At 41.5% G+C, this 25,745-nt stretch overlaps 1 protein-coding gene and 2 non-coding genes across 13 annotated transcripts in view; all 3 read right to left on the reverse strand.

Annotated features, from left to right (window-relative positions):
• The window catches only part of CNOT1 (CCR4-NOT transcription complex subunit 1), a 57,503-nt gene that overhangs the window by 12,236 nt on the left and 19,522 nt on the right, over positions 1–25,745 (reverse strand). For 3 of the 11 annotated variants that reach the window (XR_011049052.1, XM_068410999.1, XM_068410994.1), the window contains exons 13-35: positions 25,059–25,299; positions 24,335–24,454; positions 23,149–23,271; positions 22,763–22,914; positions 18,028–18,178; positions 16,512–16,713; positions 15,969–16,115; positions 14,746–14,870; positions 13,603–13,889; positions 12,383–12,461; positions 10,343–10,573; positions 8,884–9,024; positions 7,805–7,984; positions 6,601–6,717; positions 6,084–6,194; positions 5,410–5,487; positions 4,912–5,089; positions 4,275–4,405; positions 3,424–3,720; positions 2,229–2,369; positions 2,025–2,129; positions 1,299–1,418; positions 547–741 (exon numbers count right to left, since the gene is read on the reverse strand). Coding sequence is in view for 10 of the 11 variants with exons in the window: in XM_068410999.1 (XP_068267100.1) it covers positions 547–741; positions 1,299–1,418; positions 2,025–2,129; positions 2,229–2,369; positions 3,424–3,720; positions 4,275–4,405; positions 4,912–5,089; positions 5,410–5,487; positions 6,084–6,194; positions 6,601–6,717; positions 7,805–7,984; positions 8,884–9,024; positions 10,343–10,573; positions 12,383–12,461; positions 13,603–13,889; positions 14,746–14,870; positions 15,969–16,115; positions 16,512–16,713; positions 18,028–18,178; positions 22,763–22,914; positions 23,149–23,271; positions 24,335–24,454; positions 25,059–25,299 (3,652 nt within the window). In the remaining variant the exon portion in view is untranslated. The remainder of the gene's footprint in view (positions 1–546; positions 742–1,298; positions 1,419–2,024; positions 2,130–2,228; positions 2,370–3,423; positions 3,721–4,274; positions 4,406–4,911; positions 5,090–5,409; positions 5,488–6,083; positions 6,195–6,600; positions 6,718–7,804; positions 7,985–8,883; positions 9,025–10,342; positions 10,574–12,382; positions 12,462–13,602; positions 13,890–14,745; positions 14,871–15,968; positions 16,116–16,511; positions 16,714–18,027; positions 18,179–22,762; positions 22,915–23,148; positions 23,272–24,334; positions 24,455–25,058; positions 25,300–25,745) is intronic. The other 8 variants (XM_068411005.1, XM_068410998.1, XM_068411000.1 and 5 more) reach the window with 6 other exon arrangements.
• Positions 7,149–7,287, reverse strand: LOC137669556 (small nucleolar RNA SNORA46). The gene has a single exon (XR_011049119.1). It is a non-coding gene; the product is annotated as a small nucleolar RNA SNORA46 (small nucleolar RNA).
• On the reverse strand, positions 17,576–17,711 carry LOC137669557 (small nucleolar RNA SNORA50). The gene has a single exon (XR_011049120.1). It is a non-coding gene; the product is annotated as a small nucleolar RNA SNORA50 (small nucleolar RNA).

Raw genomic sequence — 25,745 nt, forward strand, 5'->3', positions numbered from 1 at the left:
AAGTCATCTTGCCTTCCCTCTGTTTTCTCCCTGTCCTGCAGGAGAGCAGAACAAGCAAGCAGCTGGATGGATGCTTGGCTGTTGGCCAGGGTCAACCCACCATGCATATTCATTTATCAGTTACCGTAAAATACAATCCCCAAGTGTGCTGCTATAAATCCAGTACTAAGCTCAATACTATCCACCTCCAAGGGCAATTCAAACGCCCTCTTAGCCTCCAAATCATCCTGAAATCAAAGACTATTCTGGAGTGCAATAGCTGTCTACTTGCCACATCTGAACAAAACCCCCCTAAGTCCCAGGATTCTGTGCATGCTTCTTTCCACAGCAGCCTGGCCACTGCGTGTACAATACACCAAGTGAACACCATGGCCCTCTTCCCATTTTATTTACTGAATGTCCAAAGACAGCAGTTGTTCAGTATTGTACACCAAGCAAGTTCCACAGCATGCATGAAGATAGACAGTCACTAGCAAGACAATCCATGAGGCAGATGAATAATAAACGTTAGGTGAGTTGTTACAGGAGAAAGTTGTTAACACTCACCTTCTGCAGCAGCCCAAGAGCAGCAATAGCATCACGGGAATTACGAGCCACTACCACAGCCTCCAAGAGGCTGCGCAACGCTTGAGCTTGAGGATTCATGGCCAGGGTGTGTGGAATGGACTGCAGGTGCTGCTCCAGTTCTGTCATACATTTGTCATAGATTTGCGCTACATCATCCGTAGCCCAAGCTTGCTGCTTAAGAGAAAGTGGGAATGAGTGATTTTTGAAAAGATTGTATTTGTGAAACTCAAATACTGATGGCTCTTCTGCTTCAGAAATTATAGCATCCAGAATTTAGACCTCTACAGTACTGCAGTTAGTTATGCTGGCATTTTAAACACACAAATATGAGCAAATTAAGCTGTGGAAATTACTAGCAACCAATTCTAGCAGTCCTTAAGACCAAGTATACATACAAAAATCTATTCATTATCTCAAAATCCATGCTTGCCATCCATGATCTTCTCCAAGAGTAACCTGAGATTTGAATAAAATGTTTCACTGCTACTAAAACTACATGTAGTAATCATAACTTGCAGATCTTGTCCCAATGTAGGTTATAACCCTTAACACTGGATCCAAGTTTTATGTTGCCATTAGTTTAACTTTAAAACTAACGCATCTTTCAACCACTAATCCCAAGCAATCCAAGTGCCTGATTCTTACTTATCTTGTAGGAAAGAACACAAGTTCTGCAACATTCACCAAAAGGGCTATAGTACTCTCAAGCCAATGAATTTGGAAATCTCTACCTTCATAGGCTGAGCCAAGAATCCCGTAGGCTGAGTTAAGTCATTGGTAGGCAAGAAGCCAGGGACATTGCGTGCAAACTCTTCATAAACAGCCAACTGTTTTGGGTCCACACCTCCAACCTTTGCAATGAAAAGAACAGGCATTAAACCTCATTGTTTAGTACTGTGGCAAGTAAGGAATGAGGGCAGTTTGTGTAACAGCCAGCTGCTCAATCACATTCTTAAACAGAGTGGCCTAGACACCAAGAAGCAGGACTCAGCTGCTCTGCACTATCTCTCCTGACAGACCTTCTGACAAGAGGATTTTGCTCTACAACTGCAACTCACATTCCCAGAAACAGGAATAACTAAATTCTGGCTTCATGTGTGTCTGACACACTAGAGAAGTGCTCTGCTGAGAGCCCGTGGTATGTCCTTTAAGGGAAGAAAATATAAAGGAGACAAGACAACAAAACAGACTAGCCATCTTCCAGGATGGAAAGGAACAGCACAGAACAGGAGACAGGACTTTTAATGTCCTCAAGGAATTGAGGAAAATGATATCAATGCTGATTTTAGAACAACGTAAGCCATGTGTTTCCATTACTAATCAAGCTAATAGCAGCTGCACTGTTAGACAAGACTAACAATATACAGGATCGCTCAGCTGAAGCTGCGCCATCTGCTTTTCATTATCAGGAGGGGGAGAAGAGCAGCATCAGAACATATCTCAGTTAATACCCTCACCTTTAACCTGATCTGTTCTGGCATCCGCTCAGCCTGGTAAGTTAACACAACAGGATCACAGTACCGACGACCCTCTTGTCTAGCATGTTTTCTGAGCTCAAATTCCTGGAAAAAAAACCCCAAACACCACATTGACTTTTAGACACTGAGTCTGGATGTATACAGGCACATATAACACTTAAAAGACAGCAGTCCCATACTTACAGTTGCGAGCCTCTTGTCCATCTCAGGGCCTGCCTTTTCCACAGCTGTCTTCTGGATAAAGCAGCACGCCAGCTCACAGTTATCCTGCGCTAGCTGGGCAGCTGCCTGCTCCATCATGTCCCTCTGTTGTGGGGAGGCTGCCTATTGAAAACCGCAGGAATCAGTGAAGGCTGTACATTTCCCCTGTATATTACCAGCCTTAAAATCTGCACTACTGCCTATACAGAACACCAGCAATAAAAAAGGAATGCTCTTAGGAACGCACTCTCTTCGCATGAAATATACAATAAATTTAATTTTGCATAGCTTTGAATAAAACATGTAGGCAAGCTGACAGTAAAGACTTTGAACAAGGAACAAACCAGCAGGAGGTTCTCCATCTTTTCCACCAACCCATCTCCAGGGCACAGAAATAAAGCCCTGCTTCTAGACCGATGCACACACAACAGATGCTAATGCAGGAAAAGCAAGCCTCGCATCACAGCCTAAAAGTTTTTCCACTTCCTAGGTTTTAATCAGAAGATATAAAGGTGCATCACTGCCTAAAAGTTTTTCCACTTCCTAGGTTTTAATCAGAAGATATAAAGGTGCATCACTAACAATGCAAAACAGTAGGCCTAAGCCTTTTTCAGCAGGTTCCGTGTCTGATACAGATTTTCTTCTTTCCTTCTTGGAGTCTGCTTTAAGAGAACCCTGAACAGATGGACTTATTTTCCAGGGTGTAAAGCAGCAACTCCCACTGGAAACGGAATATACACACAAAGGCAAACAGTCCACATACATGCTTGCTGAGACAATCCAAGACATCACCAGAAAATCCCACAAACAATTTAGTCCTCTCCACTCTACCTTTTCTACCTCAAAACCCACAGAAAGATAAACACTCCAAGGCTTCTGTGATGCGATCAAACTGGAGAGAACATTGGGGCAATATAAAAAGGCAGTCAGGAAGTTTGTGTACAGCATGGTAAGATCCACCAGACTTAAGACTGTTTGACATAAGCTGTTATTTCAGCAGGTTTTTTTCACTCTAATTCCACAAGAGTCATGAGACACTTGTCAGTTAAATTCATCTCCACACTAGTTAAGCCATGTAATTAATCAACAAGTCTACAGTGTGGAGAACTCATTTGCTAATGCTGGATGTCTACAGACCTATGAGCTGGAAATAAGCTTCAGCTGATGTGACTCTTACCCTCAGTGCAGTAGCAAAACTATTTTTCAAGTTGCTAGCGATGCTCATCAGCAAAGGTTCCCTGCAAGTAATCATGGCCATCCCGGCAGTCAGGTTCCGCATCATATGGTGCGCAGCCACACGCATTCGGGACTCCTCCGAATCCAGCGCGAAGTCCTTCCTGACTATCTGCTCACAAGTAGTCATGGCAATCTTGATGGAGCGATCCACCACCGGATGGACAAGCTCTTGCACCGCTCGCTCTATCGCCTGCCGCACACACTGCTTCAGCTGCGGGTGCGCTTGGAACAGCGGAATCTGGAGGAGGATTAGGGAAGTTAAGTGAGAATAAAGTAAACTAGAATCCCATCTACCCCTGGACATTCACATTTTCTGAACAACATTTATGTTTACTTTCATAGCAGCACTCCTGTGTTCCACAGGCAGCTATCATGGTACCTGTCTGATAATTCTGAACCTGGGACATCCGACCATTTGTCTTCCAAAGCTGCAGCTGAGCACAAGGCAAAGACTGACTTAAGAGCTAAGTCGCTCTGAAGGAGCACAGAAGCTCCTTTTAAGCTTAAGTCCTGATAGCAACTATCCCAACTGACATTTATTGCCAGAAATAAACTGGATACTAATGTAAATGTCACAGCAAAAGATCACTTGGCCATGTGAAATTTTGTTAGCTAATGTAACTACTAACCCACCCCACCTGATTACTTGTTAGCACTCACTCTCCCCATTACTTTTGAGAAGTGACTCTCCAGTAACTTTAACTTAAAAAATGCTGCTCCCACCAGCTGAAACCTGTGGTAATGTATGTGGCAAGAATTCTTTTAGCAAACCAAACGAGCTCTAAAACTTACCGTTGGATTTAAGGTAATATGTGGAGCCAACCCTCCTAAAGAATAGACGTTGATGTCGTGGTAACTGTACTGGGGCTGTGGAGGAACCGTGGCTGTACAAGTGGTGCTGGTAGCTGGAGTTGTAGAAGCAGCTATAGAATACAAGGACATTTGTATTGATTCATTACTGAAAAGCAAGTGCTTATAATGCAAGTATACACTTCTCATTGAAATCAAGCGACCAAGAAACAAAAGTTTTGCAGTTTGATCATGAAGCCTCCTAAAGCAATTATCAAGCAATTTTTATTCTCCATTTTCCCAATGATTAGTACCAAACAAGCTTCAGCGCATTTTAGCAGAGCTGTTTGTTATGACCCAGTTTAGCCCCTGACATCTTATTCATAGATCATCCTGCTTCACTCCCTTCTAAGGAGCAGTTACACACAGCACATGCAGAATTAGTCCTCAGGATGCTTCCATTCCCTTCCCGTCTCCAAACCCTGTACACCTACTTCTATTACAAAACTATCCAAGTGCTCTCAAGCGTTCAGCAATGTTGCAATAGCATATGTAGCTTCACATTTTTCTTTGCAAAGCATAGCCTGTCTTATTTAAACTTCTATAGTGTGGTTCTGGATGCTATATGAAATGTACTTACTAGTTGTGGTGATGGGTGGTAGCTCTTCTGGCTGCTTCACATCCTTCTTTGGAGCAGACAGCTGCTCATCCAGATTTTTCAGACGATCCTTATCTTTCAGGAGACTTCCAGGTTTCAGCTCATTGATGTCTAGTGCAAGATTCTTGCAGAGCACCTCAATCTCAAACTTCAGATTCAACTGCACAACAATTCTAGTTTAGGTTATGTCACAAGGAAAACACCCGAAACGTTTACTGGGCCACTTGACTCCCAAGCTTCCCATTCTAACCCCACGCCTTTTAGAGGCTTTAATAGTGACTGAGGATTAGACAAATATCTTGCACGCTGACCTCACAGGAGAAGAGTTTCGTCCAAGTTCTACCAAATTAAGCAATGCCCAATTCTCCCCACGCTAAAGCAGTGAGAAGTGAAATTTGGTCCTTCACAACATCCTTCTTGACTGGTAGGTCAAGAAAACCTCACACTGAGTAGGTATAGAAAAGAAAAACGGAAGTTTACTTTTAGATCATGTTCTTGATGTAGCTCAGCTAAAACATTCATAATGGCCATTGTCCACGGGTTTGGAGGCCTGAAGACCTACAAGAGAAAGAGGACAGCAGTATTACACAAACTTCTTGAATCATGTGGATAACTTATGACTGGAAATTTTTGAAACATGAACAGCCATGTGTGCATACAGCCATAGAAAAGTTTGTACAGCTGCAATTAGGGCTGAATTTAGTATTCTGTTTGACTGGAACTAGATTAGGAAGCTAGTTGAACATTAAACTGGAAACACAATGACTTGGTCCTTCTGAGAGAGCAGTTCTGTGTCAAGCAGAACTGACATGAGTTGGTCAGGGTCAAAGGCAGTTGGGGGGAATTAAAAAAAATAAAATCAAAGAACAAACAGATCCTAGAACCTCTTCAATGGCATCCTTCCATTTCTCATTAGAGTTCTGTTCAGGGATAGCACAGTGCAGTTCAGCCAACACCATCGATTTAGACTGCAAAAAACACACGGGCCGTGTACTTTCCCTCAGAACAGAGCTCCTTCACTTTAAGCCCTAACATCCCTTTTCTTTCTCTCCATGAAATTCAATGTTTTCACTTTGTGTGGAAAAAAGTTAATTACTTTCTGCAATATTTATTTTGCCTCTGAGCAATAACTCTGTCAGCACAAAGTCACTTACCACACTCCTGACACTGGATTCCAAGACTTTGGCAACAAATGGCACTACATAGAGCAATTCCTGCTGTCCCTTAACGTACGCTTCCAGTAGTAGTGATTTCACATCCAAATCCTGAAAAATACCGTCAACAATTGAAAAGGGGAAGAGGGCAAAGAAAACAGCAAGCACACTGCAAAAATTCTACTTACATGTTATTTCCTTATAGGACATATTGGTAAGGTTGAGTCAAGAATTTTATAGACTGCTAAGCAGCAGTTACTTTTGGAATAAAGATTTACAGACATACATTTTTATATGGGATTAATTAATTTATATTGGCAAGAACCCAACAACTAACTTTTCTGATATAAAAAAATATTTAGAAGTCTTAAATGACCAACTCTGGAATCATACTTTGTACTCAGCACAGAAAAAAAAAGAGGCATCAGGAAGGGGATAAAATCTCCCAAATAGCCTATGCTACTGCATAACAGCATACCAATTCATGCCAAACAAATCTGTAAAGACAGAAGCTCACCGTGTGCAAGATGGGCTTATTTTTAGCCAGCGTAATCATTCCCAGCCAGTGACCAAGGTTCTTTAACAGGGAACGGTCTGAGAAGTTGGCTGCAGCTTTATCTGACGTCAGTAGCACCTAATGAAAAAAAAAAAAGGCAACTCGAGCAACAACTGGAAAATAATTAGACTCAAAACCAAATCCAACAGCTAATCTGACTTAAGATGTAAAGTTTTAGAACATTAAGTGCTGAGCTTCAGTCACATTACAGAGATACTCAAGAGCAGCTTTCACTTCCAGGCAGCACCCCATAAATCTGCCCTGTAATGATTTTAAAATTCCTTTCTTTCAAGAGGATCAAAGAGAGGATTACACTTTTCCAGACCTTACCGTTTACTCTGTCAAGACTGTTACAACTACTTGCTTAGTAAAGTACAACTTGTGAAGGCAATGCTTCCTTTCCTCTTAATGCTTCATCACAGACCTGAAGGCTACGGTTTGCACTTCTTGGGGAACCATTTAATTCTCATTTCAAGACTTATATCATGTGACAACTAGTCTGCTGTTAGTTCTGTTCCTTGGCTTCAGAGGAGCATCAGCTGAACAGAGCAAGGTCAGCTATGCTCTGAAGAGCCAGGAGATTCTTTTGCACTACAGCGTAACCCACGGTGGTCAGGAAATTCCACCAACAGGTTTAAAAATAGTGCTTGCTTGACAAACTTGTTTCATCCACTTATCTCTTCTGGGCTACCGCTTCTCCCTCTCCTCCTCCTCCTCACATTATCTTAGCCCTCTAGTGTATTTTTGTTGTTACACCCCCCACTTTCTAAACCTTCCCCTGTATTCTTCTTTGACAAAAACAGCAGAGTGGTTTTCTTATCTTTATACTTTCCCCACAAAAAAGAACTAGACCATAAGCAATTTTCCCCTAGGTTAAATTTGTGTGAGGCTTGCAAATTATAGAGTCCACCTACATAAATGAATTCGAATGCAGATCTGCCATCTCATTCAATTAGAATTAAGTCTTTGCTACATTCCTGACTGAAAAGAGAAGAAATCTAGTATTCATAGAGGTAACCTGCTAGCTCAATTGTAAGCTAGCAAGCAAATTTTTGAATTATATTCTATATTTGAAGATCAGCAACATAGCAAGCAAACAGCCCAAGAACAGCACACTTTAAAATCTTTAAATCTACCAAAGTGTTAGAAAACTTGCACTACTCACCTTGATATTTCTGTAGGTTTCATTCAGAACCATTTTATTAAACTCTGGATTCTTAAGTGTGTCAAGGAAGTTTGAATATAAGCTGTGAAAATTAGGCTCAATGCTGACTCTCTTCATCACAAGATACTGTGATACCCAAGGCATGAACTCTTCTTTCACTGTTTCCTTCAATTCTTCAACCTGTCTCCATATCAAAGAAAAACCATGAAACAGAAGATATGAGGAGATGACCAAAAACTTCTGGGGTCAGCTCTGACCAACACATAGTCATGGTCAGTCAATTGCTTTTAACACTAAGGTTGTTTTTTTTTTAAAAAAAAACAAAAACAAAAAGAAAAAAAGCTTTGAAGTCAGTGTCTCGTTATCCAAAGATCTGGGCAACCAGTAAGGACTTTATAAGTGAGGCACAATAGCTTACCTCTCCCCCACTTCTCAGGTTTTTACCAGATAACTGTACAATAGATGGTGGCATCTTAGGTTAAAGCCATCTGTCCACAAGACAGACAGCACCGGTAGCAGCAGTACTGCAGATTTCTACTGGTTCAGAAACAACTCCCCTAATTTCAGCTTGAAATGCAAGAGTCCACCACCTTAACCTTGCAACTTCAAACAGTACCCAGCCCAGTTATGATGGGAATGTTTGTTCAAACTTGTATTAAATATTTTTTCAGAAGCTTGCATTAGTATTTTTCAGTCCTTTCAAGTAACAAAAACATCAGAAAGGACTACCCAGCAGTTATTCCAGGCATCTACTAGAACTGCTTTCCTGAAAACAAAGCATGACAGACCTATAATACTTTAATACAACGGATCTGGCTACAGGGTAACAAGGGAACTTGTAGGAGAAGGCAAGATTAAGAATAGCTTCTTTCACGTGCCCCTCCTTTCCCTGAAAAATTGTATCTTCAAAGAGGTTCAAGTAGAATGTGTTGAAAACTACTATTTCTTTGAAGCGTGCTCCCTCCTAATTTTTTGCAAGTAGGAATTTCTGCAGAAACGTCATCACCCACCACTTCAGAAGGGATTTCCAGAAATACAAAACCAAAAAAATAATTTCACTACTGTTCTTCCATACTTGCCTTCTGTGTCATATTTGACTGAGACAGATTATTGAAGATGAAAGCAATTTTTTCCTGGACGTTCTCTGGAGGTTCCACAATTCTCTCAGTTTGATCTGTTGCTACTAACAGCGTATCAATGTTGGTCGTATTAATGGAAGGCTGGAGGGAGAACAAGAAATTAAGAACAGACAATACCTAGAGGCGACATCAAAAGAAACTTTTGCTCCATTCTGTCAAGCGAAAAAAGAATTGAGCTTTGTCAGGTGGCACCTCCTGTCTCAGATTCATTTTCAAAATCACTTTAATGAAGCCAAGTGATTTTTTTTACTCTACAAACGATGATCAATACTCAGAAGAATGCTGCAGTACAAAAACCTTCTGGCACTTACACTGATATGTAATAGGTGCCACTGCAATGGCACCCATTATGCTAACAGCCTGCACACACCATCAGCCTGGAGAAAATCACAGTACAACAGTGAGCAGTACTTAGTACAGCAGTGAGTCTCCAGGAGCACTCCAGTGCTGATTTGGGAGGGAGAAATCCCAGAGGTTCATTTCTGAGAAGCCAAGTCAACTGTAAGTCAACAGAACGTGACCCATGCCCCTACAGCCGCAGGCCTGAACCCAAGGGCTTTAGCACCTGGTACACTGCAGTCGAGCGAAAAGGAGATGCACTTTTAAGTATCAGTCACGACTTGAGTTTAAAATTGGGCAATATAAACACCTCAAAATAACAACTATCTACATGATCTAATCAGGTGTGAAAGACATTGCTACCTACACTCTGAACTGCCCCCCAAAGGATGCTCACAACTTTCAGCTACCTTTGGCTTTCGTCTCCTTTAATTTGAGGAGCTTTTAAGAGAACTATACGAAGGCAGCACCAGGAAGCAAGACCGACTCGACTCTACAGGGCACCAGTTACCCTACAGTTAACAGCGTACACATGGGACCACGTGTGCCCCAACACTTTCTGTGGAATAGCCAATTCTATCAATCTGCCAGCCCTGGAATAACTCTGACTAGCAGTTCAGAGATATTTTCACCTAAGTGACTAAAGCTTTGAAAAACCCAATGCATTTAGAACTGCTAGGTCAGATTTGATTTAGTGTGCAGTAAGTGTTCTCAAGCTGCAAGCAGAATAGCAGCTGCCAACTATTTCAAGAGCCCTATTGCAAGTCATTAACAGAAACTATGGTTCTGTAATTGTCTTGATAATTAAAACCTCAATAAACACATTTCGACTTGACACCATAGTAATTCTATAGTTTCATGACAAAAAAATGCCTTCTCTCTACAAAAATGTTGGTCATATTTTAAAAGGTTATATACTTTAGATATAAAATATGGATCACAGTTTGAAAACCTATAGTATAGAAATTAAACTGGATTTTGTCTATATGTACTCAATCCAGACCAGCAACTTAACTGCTTTGCTTCTCCAGTAAGCGCACTGGAGTGACAGAATGCTTACCGGCACGTCTTTCTTGAAGCTGACTCCAGTTGGTCGGGTGATTGTAATGGTTTTTGCAACAGTGGTGGTGGTTGAGGTGGTTACTATAGTGCTGACTTGGCCAGCAAGAGGGGCTTTTGCTGGAACTTGGGCCTGGGCCTGAGCCTGGGCAAGTGCAATACTTCCAGGGGTGGTGATTGAACCCTGCATCTTCACAGGAGGATCTCTGGATTGCTGTCCATATTCTATGTACTAAAACGGGGTAAAAAAGCACATACAAAAGTTGACACACAGCAAAAGAACTACGGGCTGAGTTTTAGCGTGAGTAGTATAAAGGGTTGCAAGTCTTTAAAATACTTGACACTAATGCCATTAAGGCAATCTGCAGCTACAATTGTATACCCTTATAAAGCCCATCTTGTCACTATGTACTTTCTTACTGGACACGAGCCTCAAGCTCTACCCCTGACCTCAACAGGTCAAGCATCAAGAGACTCGACATCCTTAACATTTTACAGAGTGCTACCCAAAAGCCCCCATCCCTGCAAGCCTGGGACAGCAGAGCAAAAGAGGGGAAATAGCCTAAGAGAAATGTGTGAGCATCAAGAAACTGGCTACAAAGCAGGTAATTAGTCATCCCCAAGGACTCCTACAGCTACATAGGAACAGTAGAGTCTGAAGTTCACAATTAATAAGCAAAACCACAGTTCTTCCAGGCTTAGGGAAGAGTGGCTGGAAAGCTGCCTGGCAGAAAAGGACCTGGGGGTCTTGGTCGATGGCGGCTGAATGTGAGCCAGCAGTGTGCCCAGGTGGCCAAGAAGGCCACCAGCCTCCTGGCTTGTATCAGCACTAGTGTGGCCAGCAGGACTAAGGCAGGGATCGTCCCCCTGTACTCGACACTGGTGAGGCCGCACCTTGAATCCTGGGTGCAGTTTTGGGCCCCTCACTACAAGAAAGACCTTGAGGTGCTGGAGTGAGTCCAGAGAAGGGCAACGGAGCTGGTGAAGGGTCTGGAGCACAAGCGTGATGGGGAGCAGCTGAGGGACCTGGGGGGGTTTAGCCTGGAGAAAAGGAGGCTGAGGGGAGACCTTCTCGCTCTCTACAACTGCCTGAAAGGAGGGTGTAGCGAGGGGGGGGGGGGGTCGGTCGCTTCTCCCAGGTAACAAGTGACAGGACGAGAGGAAACAGCCTCAAGTTGCACCCGGGGAGGTTTAGGTTGGAGATCAGGGACAATTTCTTCATGGAAAGGGTTGTCAAGCCCTGGCACAGGCTGCCCAGGGCAGTGGTGGAGTCCCCATCCCTGGAGGGATTTAAAAGCAGTGTAGATGTGGTGCTGAGGGACATGGGTTAGTGGTGGCTTTGGCAGTGCCGGGTTAATGGTTGGACTCTATGATCTTAATGGTCCTTTCCAACCAAAACGATTCTATGGTTTTATTCTACGAAACAGCCAACTTCAAGATTTTTACATCCTCCAAAGTAGCTCCACAGTAGCAAATTATTTTCTTCCCCACTGTAACACATTTACCTAGAAATTGGTAACATCAGACAACTCACTGTCATTTAAGGGATATGGTCTGAAACCTGTTAGTGAAACTGAGACTGTTACTGGCCTTTGCAGCTTTGGGTAGATGGCTGCTCTACCTTCATGTCAGAGCTGAACATTTTTCCTTATTTAGATTATGCTCTCAGGCTCTGCCACTGGGATTAGCTTTTCTATATTTCTACCAACGAATGCACCTTCGAGAGACACCATATGATCAACACTGCTTTGGAGTACAGGCTATTCCCGTTACTCTCATCAGACCTTCAGAAATGAAACTGTTCTCACTTTTATCTGGATTATTTCAGCAGGTCTGAGTATGAAACTGTATAAACCCAGCTGAGTGCTCTCTATGTTAGAGGAAAACTCCAAATCCTTAAGGGACTGGAATATGGAAAGGCATTTAATTCTGTGGACGTACACTGTCTAGAATTGTGACAGGTGACACTTTTTTCCAAAGGAAAACAGGAATTTGCTCAAAAGAATTTAAAATTGTAGAAAGCTAATATGAACACACTCACCTCCTGTAAGTGATGCGGGAACTGTATAAAGTGACTAATAGAAGCCAAGTGCTGACAATACTGGGGATAGTCCTTCAATCTGTCAGACAAAACACGCGTTAGTCAGAAGCATAAGCCCAGATCAGAAACAGTACTACAGAGAAATACAAATCTAACACTGGTGTGTCTTCCCCCACTGCCTCACAGAACTGCTTCTAGACTCCTTACAGCAGCTGTGCTATAAACAAGGCATTTTCCTCAAAGTACATTTTGTTGCAGAACCCATTTGAAATGAATGAACAGCAAAACACAAGGTTTATTCACAGCAACTCATCTTATCCTACATCTCTGACCGAGCACACAATTGCATTTATATTCAGTGTTTGCAATAAGATTATTGGATAAGCAATTTGTAGTCTGGCTCGTGCATTTTAAACAGCAAATCAGAGTGTCCCTAACACCCAAGACAGAAGCTTTACCTATGCACACTGATTATTATAATTCTCTACTTAGGAATGCTAGGTGCTGTTACTGCTCACTGAGAGTAAAATCTTTAGGTCCCACTTAAAATGGTTCTTAAAAGAAGCAGTAAGAAGGTGGCCAAGTATGTCAGCCTTGGGTGTCTGTCTTCATTCTGTTCAGATACGTCCACAACACAATATCCAACTATGAATGCTGTAAGCAACAGCTTTTATTACAATCCTGCCTACTACTGCAGCCTGCCTTGAGAGTTTCCTCTACCTGCAATCCATTAACAGCTTTGAGAAAGCTTTTTTTTGGAGACACTTTTTTTCCATATTTGAGATTTCTGTGTAAAACCAAAGTGCTAGAGCTTAGTTCCTAGCCAGCCTTTCAGTAATGAATAGTGCAACTAGCACTCCATGAGAATGCACCTGTAAAGAGTAATTAAATTCACCCCATTTCTAACAAGCTGACAACTCCATCTAACTCAACACTTCACTGAATTATTTTTATAAACAAAGTCCACTAAGTAGTTTCAGCATCTCGGTTTGTCCCACATTTATACAGGTACTGCACTGAACATTTTCATTTTAAAAAGGTAAGTCACCCTTTAACTAGCACATTTGTTTCAGCTTAGCATCTCTCTAAAGTAATCCTGAAGTTGAGATGTGTAAATTTCTAACGAATATAAGTAGTCTGGTACTACATGATTAGAGACAGTTTGAGGTTAACAAGACATTACACGTACTGTTACATGCATTACCAAAACCCACACTCACCTATTTTTAAATCTATCTAGTGCAGCAATACCAAAATAGTACATTTTGGATGCAAAAGGCTTTCGTAAGGCTTCAAGAACATAGCGCAGGGCCAGGCCCAATGCCATATAAGTAACCAGTCCTTTCTCTATTATCCCACCAAAGAGGCAGGCTGTTATGTGCAGCTCTTTATCCGGGTACTGGGGAAAGAAACGATATTCCTCAAACAAGTTCCTCAGCATACAGTTAAACACTTCTCGTTCCCGTTTGATGTTGGAGTCCTTAAACCTCTGCAGCATTTCCAAGACCTGCAAAGAAATTGGAAACTGTAACCAACAGATTTGCTCAATTTCAGCCCTTCCACATCTTCAGGTTTCAAAAGTGCCTGCAAGTACTAAGGCAAATTGCACTACCACAAGCTAGACTGCAAAATAACTGCTTCGTGAAAACCTCGTTTCAGCCAGCAGACACTACATCACTATGAGCTTCCTCTTCAGACTTTAGTTTTCTCTCCTTTCTTTTAAGTAACTATCTTCACATAACTTTTTTGTGACTGCCTACTCCATTGCTTCAAAATCAGAAAACTGAAAATTAATGTTCACTGTCCTCCATAATTTATAACCACACAAATACATTAAAGTAAATTTGCAGTGCAAGTGCATCAGACTGATAATTACTCTCATAGAGACTAATCAAAATAATTATTGAAGCACAGAAGGTAGAACTTAGGACACCTTTATATATTTAGAAGTTGCAGTCATTTTTTGATACTTTAAAAACAAATATATTCAAGATAAGTGTCATTTATACAGACTGTGCACACTTTAGCACTTATTTTAAATACACAAGCTTCCATTCCACATTGAACTCTTCCTGCTTCACATCTTTTTAGGAGTGTTAATTAGACATCTAAAGTCTTCAGTCCACAGAAGCCAAAGCTGAATGTAATGATCAGCTGCAAGTCTACTCTGTATATTTCTAAGGCAGCAGGCTTTCAATTCACTTCATTAACAGCAGCCAAGCAAAAAAACCCACAACGCTGCAAGCATCTACCACTAGCCCTTTATTATTTTCCACTAAAACTGATAGATGAAGGAATAATTACTATCAACTTTATAGCAAGTCTCTGGAAAAGTGATGCAACTGCTACAGAAGGGAACTCACCTCATCTACAGACATGGTCGGATGTGGTGGATGGTTGTAAATACGCTGGAAGTAGCTGTTTGCCTCATCATCTATTTCTTTGCTAAAGTGCTGATTAGCCTCTGGCCACACCTGAGATAAGTCAGCTGTTAAAAAAGGGAAGAGGTACCATGCTCAGAACAACTTCAGGCAGGATTTCATCTAGTCCTTATCAGCTCTTCCACCAATCTATACAGAACCTGCTGCTTCTCCTGAAAAAGCATGATATTTAACCTTTCTAGTAGACAGGAACTGTTATTTAAAAGCTGTTTTCAATATGTTACATTTATGCAAAAGAACTGAATCCTAAGATAGAATTAACCTCATACTGTTGTATTCCTAGAACCCGTTGCATCCCAAGCTAACCTCAACTGACACCTAAACTAAAACTAAATGAATGCAAACCAGACTAGAATAAAGCACGCTACACAACACTAACATGCAGACAAACTTTCACACAAACTTTCAGGCCAGCCAGTGAGCTTCAAGCAAGTTTATACCAAATGCTCCAGCCCAAAAATATAAACCAATGGTGACTACAGCCGCCTCCACTGTACAGCTGTAGAGATTGGTAACTGTGCTTTTATGGAGGAGCTATCAAAGGAGATGAGATGTGCAATAACAGCAATGTGGAAGGTTTAGCATAGGGCTATGCTTCCTAAAAGCAACATTTGATTGCTTAAACATTTCATTGTGAGTACACTTCAGAGGGGCAAATGAGTTAAGGATAATGGCTCAGTGTTAGGGACCACATAATTCCTTCCAAAAACCACCTTCCCACCAACTTATGTTAGTGTAACTCGCTCCTTCACCTGTCCAGTTCTCTGCTGCAACAGGGCCTTACCCAGGTAGCTTTGTTTAACCTTGTTACAAACAAAACAAAAACCCCCCCTCTTACTAGACACATACAATTCTCCGAAGAGCAGGACAACACTTTTGTTCAAAACACATCACGACAAAAAAGGACACAGAAACACGCTGTTCATGCAAATCCATGACGTGTTATATTTCTACACTAACAGCTTTTTTTTTTAATCCCCCTGGGCTACAGGGCAAGCTTTAAGCATAGTTTACACTAATGTTATAAAACAAGAGCCACATTTCTAACATTTACCACCTACAGATCCAAGGCTCCCCTGAAGGAAATGCAGATTAACTGCAGACCACAGTCACACTTCACAGCCACAGACAACACTACCACTTACAAGGTTTCATCTTACTCTGCTGGAATGTAGGCTGGTTCAGTCCAGATGTGCTCAGCTTCCTCTGCACGAAAGGGTCATTGTTCACCGCAGGAAGGCCCAGGGCTCCGGTTCCTATGCCAGTCAAGCTACCCGTAGTGAGACCACCTACTGAAAAGCAAACCCGTAGTAAGACCACCTACTGAAACACAAACTGGTCATCTCACTTGCATACTGTGAAGGGTGCACTTAGCACTCCCAGCACTTGCCATTTCCAAGAACTCAGAGCTATACAGCCTCATAACTATCCAAGATCCAGCAGTTTTATCTCAAGCAATTCCTCACCTGTCCCAAGCCAAAATAATGCTGCTAAAATCTGTCAAAACACTCACCCTCTCGATTACCAAACTTTTTACCTATTGCAGCCGCAACATTCTGAAGCGCTGTTTCAGCAGCACCCTAGGAGCAAGGGCTGTATAATTACACAGCTGTTTGTCCAATATTTCCAACCACGGCCATGACAATGATGTGTCAAAAATACAAACCGCTCCACCCGGATAGCAGTACCTGGAAGCTGTGAAGAGAGTCCTCCGATGCCACTGAAACCTGTTGTCTGGTTTTGGGTGGAAAGAGGGGGGAATGCTTTCGCTGGTGACTGAGGAGTACTGAACGCAGAGCCCAGGTTTGGAGGGAAGCCTTGCATGCTCTGGGTATGAGGAGCAGCTGAGCCACCTAAACTAAGAGATGCCATTCCTGCAAGCGAGTCGATCTGAATGAAGAAAGGAAATTATACAGAGACATTCATAAACCGCAATCAAGCTGACTTTTGGCAGGTTTTGCATAAAGGCAGCTACATATAAAAACACTCCTAAAAAGAGTCTTTCTGCACAGTTACTTTAAATTCTGAAGTCAGATAGATCACCCCAAAAGATCAGTTTGTCTACAGAATGCAATTTCACTTTTTATTCTATAATCTCATAAAATCCTATTCTATGAGAGGTTTTACAGAAAGGTTGATTGTTCCGTAGTCTCTAGTTAAGTGCAACACAATAGTGAACACTTATAAGCAGCTCTGCCATTTCTGATCTCAGACCTCATCCCAAGACTTAAAGGCTATGTCATATCAAGCTTACAGAGTATTTTTGACTGTCTGAAGGATCCCATTAAGCCCATTTTTCACAGCTAAATACCTGAATGTAGTCTTCAACAAAAAGCATTAACACCTGGGTGATGAGTAGGAGGGAAAGCACAATACCAGCTGACAAAGCAATAAATTAAGAGCTCCTGACTAGAAACAGCAGAGAACTGTGTTGTCTACCCAAAAGACAGCATGGCTACAGACTAACATCTGCTGCTCTGTTTGGTCACATCACTTAGCAGCAGCAGGTTGCCAAGATACTTGGTACATTTGATGAGCAACTTCAATATAGTAACAATTTACAAGGAAACTGCTCTCTGTATTTAGTTCACATAATCTATCGATGCTTCAGACATTCTTAAATGCTGAATTGCCACTATTTCATGTGAGAAATTTTAAAATCTGCCATTGACTGTAATTGCTAGAAGCAAAACCTGTCTGTAATGTGTTGCTCCCAGAGGAGGAAGGGATGATGAGTGGCAGGGAGTAACTTAAATGTACCTTGTTTTTAAAAGAGCAGTTCAGTTGAGAGCTGAAGAGCCCCAGTTATAACAAGTCCTTACGCTCTAGTACTGTTGCTTGGCCCGTGAAACTACAAACAAGACACATCAGGTTCAAAGGCAGTGCTTAATTCTCAAAAGTAAATTCTAGCACTTTAAAAGAAACCCTCAGTTATTTTAAATAAGCCAAATCTCTATCTCTCTTCAGTGCTCCCATTCTTCTACACCTCAGTTACTTCTTACAGACATTTGTGAAGTGAAAGACAGTTCTGAACTACAACCTTCAGGCATTATCCTGTAGTTATAAGTTAGAGACATGCAAACATAAAAACTAAGGGAGCCAGATGATGTTTTACTTAGTCCTGCTGAAAGAGCTCAAATAGTGCAGCAGAACTAATGCTAAATCAACACGACCTTCTAAATATGCAGCACGTTATTTGTCTACCTGTACAGGAGAGATGGCATCCAAGCTGCTAGCACTGGGCGGGCGTCCTTTTGGCATGACTCCAGGTGGTGGCTGTCTTGCCTTGTTCATGACATTACTGCAGTTAGCTACCATGGTGAGGATCGTCTCTGACAGCTCCTGAGAAACGCTCCTAGAACAGAGGAGGAGGACAGTGCGCCATATAACATTCATGGTAAAGGCCCCTAACTTGTTTGGTTTTCCTACAGAAACTGGGGCCACGTTTCACAAATGGAAGTTGCAAAACAACCCCAGCAAAAGCTACATTTTGTTATTTACAAAACTTGCATTAGAGCATGTCCCGTGAGAAATGGCTATATTTAAATAGAAAATTTTAAACTGTAGTTCTAAAAATCCATCTCCAATAGATTATTCCTTTGTTTTCAGTAATTCAAATACTGCTTTACAGTTACCCCAGCCAGTAGTAACTTACAGAAGGCTGGGATATGTACCTACATGGCTCCATCAGTCCTTGGAAGAGCAGACCAGTCTTTGTCTGCTGTTGTCCACGTTATGTGCTATATCTAGCTCAGCCTCATGAATTAAAACACACAATAACTGATGCTATGATCCCTTGGTCAAATCTGCTCCTCAAAGCTCCTTCCTGTCCCCAGACTTCATCATTCATGATTATTCCCATTCTGAATCTCATTATACACAAGGTCTCTCCAAAAGAGGAGATACAACGTGACTAAAGCTTGGGCTACACACTCAAAGTCAAAAAAGGATGAGAGGTAAATACCACCACCTGCTTCACTAAAATTCATCTGCCTATAAACTGAAAGACATGCTTCACACAGCAACATTAAACCAAAACAGAGACAGGAAACCTAACTATGCAAGGAAATTATAACCAAAAGCCAACAGAAAACTCAGAATTAGGCATGAAGTCATTGCACAATCGTCAGTACCTCTTTCCAAAGTATTCCACCTCTGACTGCCAGGTTCCCAAACTGGAAAGAAAGCCAGCTCTGCTGCTGACATACCTAACCACAAGCATACTAACACAACACTAACATTTTCCTTTTGGAAAATACAGCCAGTTATTTACGCCTTTCCTGACCTTTAATTCTACCTTTTTGGTGAGGACAGCTAAAGCAGCGATTCCTTCCTGTAATGGTGCAACTATACCAACACAGCTTTGTTAACCTTGTCTGGAGATTCCTCATTTTAACTCAATTTTCACAAGTTTTTACTGCACAGCTGTTGGGATGGGGGGAAAAAAGAAAGAGGAACCATCCTGACGATTATAGCAGAAAAACAAAGTGCAGCCTTCAGCTTTGACAAGTATCCCATTACAGGCTACACAGAGTTAAGGGCTTTCAGTTGCTCTCCACAGCCAGTGATCCACTGTGTAGTGTGGGTAAAAGCTCACCCAAGGCAGACAGGGCAATCTGGGGAGATACTGGGAGCAGGCTTCCATACAGGGCAACAAACATTTTATCCACTTTCACAAGCTGATTCCTTTACATGCTTTTTAACAGCCTCTCACCAGGGCCTAGTGTCAAAGACTTTAAAAGCAAGGGCCTTTGGGGCACGTATCAAAAAGCAATCAGAAACCTACCTTCAAAAGAAACCCAAAGGGATTTCTGTTTTGAGAAAGCACAACCAGACATGAAGACAGAGCTCTGAGCGTGACACGTGATAGGTTCAGTATCTACAACAGGTATTTGCCTACACCCCGATGCCACAGTCTCAGAAATCTCAACATTTAAATGTATGTATGAGCAATTAACAGGCAGCACAGGTTTTTTTCTGATGCAGGAGGCATTGCAAGATCATACAGCACTGCAGCTGACCAGGGAACGGGACTGGAGAGCTGAGTTCACACATGGTTACCACCCTCACTCTTTTGCCCTCCCCTTTTCTTTGCAGCAGTGACATCTGCAGTCTTTATGATTAAATACCATAGCACACTTTAGTAAAACAAATTCCAATCTGCTGTAGATAGATAATATGGCAGCCCACAATGAAGACTAAGACAGGTTTACAATCCTAGAGTTTGATACTTATGGTGACCAGTCTGGCCACTTGTGCTTTGGAGAGAACCACTAACACTATATCCTGCCATCCAGACAGATCAAAACTTTATCATGTCAAAAGACACGGTGCTGTATCAAGATGCAAACACCACAATATTTTTAGATAGTACAAAACTGCAGGTTTTAAAAAAAACCCCTGCATTTGAGGCAAATGATATGAAGTAGTAAGTAGGTGGGCATGATTTGATAACTAGATCTTAAAGAAAATGTTTATCTTCTCAATTTCTACGTAAAAATATATTCAGGCATCTAATCTAATTAGTGTCATTCCGGAAGAGAACTAGGGGGAAAAGGCAAGAAGGAGAACTTTGAAATACGAGTAAGGAGGAGAGCCAGGGACCACAGTCAGCCAGCTCTAGGGAAACAAAACTGTCAGCTTAAGGGAAGCGCCAGCTTGCTGGAATAACAAGTTCACATCTCTTGCATTCTTTTGTTTTGTTTTTACCCATTTTTACAAAGCAAGGAAAGGCCTTTTCATTCCCCTAGGCACAGGGAACCAGGAGCCTCTTCCCTTCTTGAGGCAGGGACTGAGAAGGCGTGACCATTCCCCATGCTGACACACTTTGTGCTGGACACAACTGCATGGAAGAGGCACTGCTGCCCCTCTCAACTCACTGCAGCTCCTTGAGGGAAGGACTTCTCCTAAGCAGTTTGTTACCAAATCACATGGCTTGGTCAGCCTGTGGTGCCTGCAACTAACCTGACTTCATTTTAAAAACACTCAGTAATAAAAGGGACACTTATTTCTTTTTGAAGCCTCACTGCTACATGATGCCACAGCTGCAGTGCTCACCAGTGATAAACAAGTTGCACCAAAAATAGTCTCAGAACATGCAGGATCCTGGTGGCTAAGAAAAGTGTCTCCCCGGACACAAAACAGGACAAGAAATAACTACAGCCTAATTAAAGAGCAGGCTCCTAAATCAACAGATTTAGGAGATGGCAGACTTCAACTAGTGAAGTGGAACTACCCTCCCAGATGTATTTAATATTTACAGCGATTTTAATCTAGTCTTTACAACGCCTGCTTCCATTCGTGACTGAAACCTAAGCTAATCAAAGCAACCGCTTCATGAAAGAAACCCAAGCATTTTCTTTTTAAAGCTCAAAGAGAATAACTAATGGAAAATGACTGCAAGTAGGTCACGTTCTTGCATAAAAGGGGATACAAGTAGCTATAAAAAGAAACCAAAAGCTTAGAGAATTGTGCCAGTAGAGAACTAGTGGCTTTTAGAATTAATTGAATAAATAAAACTTGGTAACACATTAAGATTCAGAACACAGTGACATTAGATTCAAGTCAAGTCTACAGTTAACTATTAAACCTCTAAAATCTGGACACAGTAGCATGCAAAATAATGAATGTATGTTAATTTGTGAACTATAGTCTCAGAAGATGCACTTTGAGTTGAAAAATAACAGCTATCTTTTCAGTCCAAGAGGTGTGCTAGACCACTGTATCTCAGAAACAGTATTTCAACAGCATTTGGAAGTTTAATTGCACAGCTCCCAGTAGAAATCAGGAGAATCCTTTCTCCTAAAATCTTAGAAGTACCTCAAATTCCCTTCCAGTTCAAATACTCACCATGACAATTCTATGTTGATACTTATTTCCTAGCGTCTACATGAGTCATGAACCATCCTGGCTGCCTTTAAAGATGTTTCTTATGTCTTTCCAGACAATGCTGGCTAAGCCAAGGGACACAATATAAGCCTTAGATCAGGTAACACGCACTCAGACATGCCAGCCTCTTTTGGTGTCAAAATTTAACACCAAAACTAGCACCATCTCTGGCTTTCAGTCTCTCTGGCTTTCAGTCTCTCTGGCTCGTATGTCACACTACGCTACACCTAGTTATCTTTGAAATATTGCCGCAGTTAAATACCATCTTGATCTGACAGCGTTAACAAGTGACACCACCAATATTTTACAACATCAGTCATTTTATACCAAATGTGAACACAGTATTTAAAAACTGATTTGTCCAATTTCAGTTTCCATTAGCTTTTCTGTAGTCTACCCCTCCCTCCAGCAGACAAAACAGCTCTCTAGGACCCACACTTTTTTCTTCCAGGCTTTAGCTAAACAATCTGATCTGCAAGCAATCTCAGATATTTTCCATCCTTTGGCTACTTTGAGACTGTCTCAAATGGAGACAACATTAGTTACACATGTCTAGTTTCAGTCTCAATTACATTACAATCACCACTCACCACTTTTCTCCTACACATAAGGATTGCATTAGCCCTTTCTGCCAGGGTAGTAACCACACACAGAGGCATCTGCTTAACACAATCACAAAATCCTTTATACAGTCACTCTTTTCCAAATGCTGTCCCATTCCATAGTTATGGTCTGTACTCCTTTTTGCCCAAATTACAGCCCTGTATCTAGTCTTTAACAACCCAGGTTCTGACTAACCAGCCAGACTCCAGTAACCAAGATCACCTCACCTGTTTGATTAGAAAGACAAGAACACTCTTTCAAGCTCTTGTGACCTAGCCTACAACAAATTTCAGTGCAAAATTAAATATACTACTGAATCTATCCCTGCAAGCTTATATACTCTCATTAACCCCATTCTCCATGTGAAATTCCAAACCAGCTGTAACTATGTGCCAGCAAATCAGCTGCAAACAGATTACACATTCAGTGTGAGCAATATAATCCTTACCCAGCACAAGCTTGCAGACACGCCAACATAGTCGCCAAGGTTTCTGGAGGAAGCTGAGCACTTTTGGGCTGATCTTTTTCTGGAGCAAGGCCACCCAGGATAGATGGACATCTTCTCTTTAAGAAAGTCATACAGGCCTGGATGAAGGGCTCCTGAGGGAAAAAAAAGTGTTATCTTAATCTCCCAAACTGCATCCAAGCCACTATTTCAAACTTGGCAATTGCACAGTGGAAAGAATTGCACTAAGCTATTATAGTTCAGTGAAAACGTTGAACTATCAGACCATGGACACTTTCCACAACTTTAAAGCTACTTATAGAATTGTTAAAGTGACTTAAGCTAGTCACTGACAGAGTGCAGAAATAAAAAGAAAAAGCCTGCTTTACCCCATGTTCCCGAATTTTATCTGTGAGCCATTTGTCAAGTTTGAGGTATTCCCGTCGAGAGGCAAGTGCAGCAAGGTCAATAACAAAGGCAAATGGAGTACCATTTAGCAGCATTGACAAGGCCTAAAGAAAAAAAATCAGAAGACTACGAGTGAAGACACAAGGATACCCTTTCTCCTTTCTTTTCATTCTAAACCCCATATACTTCTTAGCAAAGAAGTCTTGCTATCACATGCTGCCATGCTTTCTTTGTCAACAGAAAGATTGGTACCATCAGCTTCACTTTTAGCTCGCTCATGAGGCAAATAAGCAAGAGCTCTCATTTGAAATCATGACTCTACCTTCTTTGAAGCGACCTTGTGCTCACAGTCTTAAATTCCTCTATATGAAAATCCACCAGCAAGTGGCTGAGAGCTACCAAGCTGATACTGCAACAAAATTAAGAGCTTAGCATCTCCCTGCAAACGGACCGCAGCCCCTTCAGAGCCACTTTGAATCTATCTGCTCAAAGTGTTCATCTTTGAGCACAGTAACTGCTACAACAAAACTGACTTCAAGCAGCAGTTGGTGTTCTTGCACTTTGGGGACACCCAATTATTTTGCATCTAACTTTAGGAAGCAATAAAGGCCTCAAAGAAGTCAGTCACAACTTCCACTCTCTTTTCTGAATGTGTAAACAACTGAAAAGTAGTAGTATTCTTAAGAAATCCCTGTTCCTTAGCAGTGCTACCTTCACACAAATATCTGAAGGGTGTTTTCCACATTCCCATTTCAATGGTGTTCAGGGTGAAAACAGTCAAAGCTCTTCCATGATTTACAGTACATTCAGTTCTATTACACTGCTTCCCAAGTTACTTGTCAGCTAAGCCATGATAACCAACTCTACTGCAAACACCAAGTAAAATGTCTTGGATTCACGACTGGACAGGCTAGAGCGCATCCGGAGTCAGATACCATGACTCAGCTGAAGAACACTTAGTCACACACAAACACCGGCTGGTCTGGGTTATATTTTTTTTTGTTTTTAAGATGAGGTACAGCAGCAACAACTGAATTCAAACATGCTTAAACAAAGCAATCCTTACTAAATTAGTCACACCTATGTTAAGCTTAGCTTTGTTAAAAGATGAGCAAGTCTGCCTAAGACACGAGGCAGAAAATAAAGGCAGCGTTTTGCAAAACTCACCTTCAAGTCTTGCGCCACATCAAGAATACGTGACAGTTTGGCCTGGTCATACTGCTCCCCTCTCATGTACCATTCTGCCATTGCATGCATGATAAGCTGACGAATCGAAGGAGACTGACCCTAAGGGGAATTAAATGAGGATTGTATTTCACGCCTCCAAGAAAAGGATCAACAATGTGAACATTAAGCAGGATATTTTACCTCTTTCTTTATACCTAGAATAGCCTCTACCTTCTAGCAAGTACAATGGAGATTATTTTGGTTTAAACCTCCTCACTACTTACTGCTTCAAGTTTCTACACTTTAAATGTGTGAGGTTGAGAGTTTGGTGTGAGGGGGGTGTTGCTGTTATGAGGCTTTTGGTGGTGTTTGTTTTTAAAAGAAAAAAAAAAATCAAACTTTGGTCAACTTTGGTTAAAACTGAAAGGTTAAAAAAAAGCCAAACTTAACATTGGTTCTACTTTTCCAGGAATATTTTCTCAGTGAACATTATTTCTTTGTTCTGAATATATTTCCCCAAAAGAAGATCAAATCACAACAGTTTGCTTCAAGACGAGGAAGAGACAACTCGTATTACTTTGCATAAACCACTGATAATTTACCTCTCGGGTTTTAAATTACCCAGTTCATAAACCAATACTGGCATTGCTGTTCTAACTGTTCAACCCATTTAACAAGCTTACAGTTACATGAACTACAGGCACACTCCAGCCAAAATACTTACCTGTCCATGCCATGCATAGTGCAAAATGATGGCAGAGTTGGGATGGTTGCCAAGGAAAATTGGCATGAGCGTGGAGATGAGTTCATGGCGCAAGGTATGCCAGGATGTGTTGATCTGCAATAAGGCCAATACCAACATATCTGGGCAATGCTTGATAGGAAAACTGAAGAGCTGCTTAACCTGCTCATACTGTCCCACTTCTGCCAATCGTAACAGAGATTCAATCAAATCCAGGCTCTTCCTAAGAAAAACAAACAAACAAACCCCCCCAAAAGTTACAGAGGAGTCAGCTTGATTCAAGTATTTTGTAGCAACAACTGTAAGATGATATAAAGCAATGCCCACTGCAAACAACCTGATATTGCAGCTCTTATCACATACAATTAAGCCTACAAGGACATTCCTAACCATGAAAAATATCCCCACCCACCTACCCCCATTTTTTTTTTTTAAGAAACCAATTTAAGAGCTTAAGAGCTTCTGATTCTGTCAGGCAAGAGGGAGAATTGACAGCTGATGTTAAAAAAATTCAGCTTGAGTTGGGTCACTTGGATAATTTAGCTTGAAACATACTTCCAGAAATGGAATACACTTTTTTAAACACCTCTCCTGTGAAACTTAGTGAAGATATTCTACTTGTTTTGTCTGCTTTACAGACAAGTAATCATTGCCACCTTCCCCAATTTA

The sequence above is a fragment of the Nyctibius grandis genome, chromosome 12, assembly GCF_013368605.1.
Source record: "Nyctibius grandis isolate bNycGra1 chromosome 12, bNycGra1.pri, whole genome shotgun sequence".
Taxonomy (NCBI): domain Eukaryota; kingdom Metazoa; phylum Chordata; class Aves; order Nyctibiiformes; family Nyctibiidae; genus Nyctibius; species Nyctibius grandis.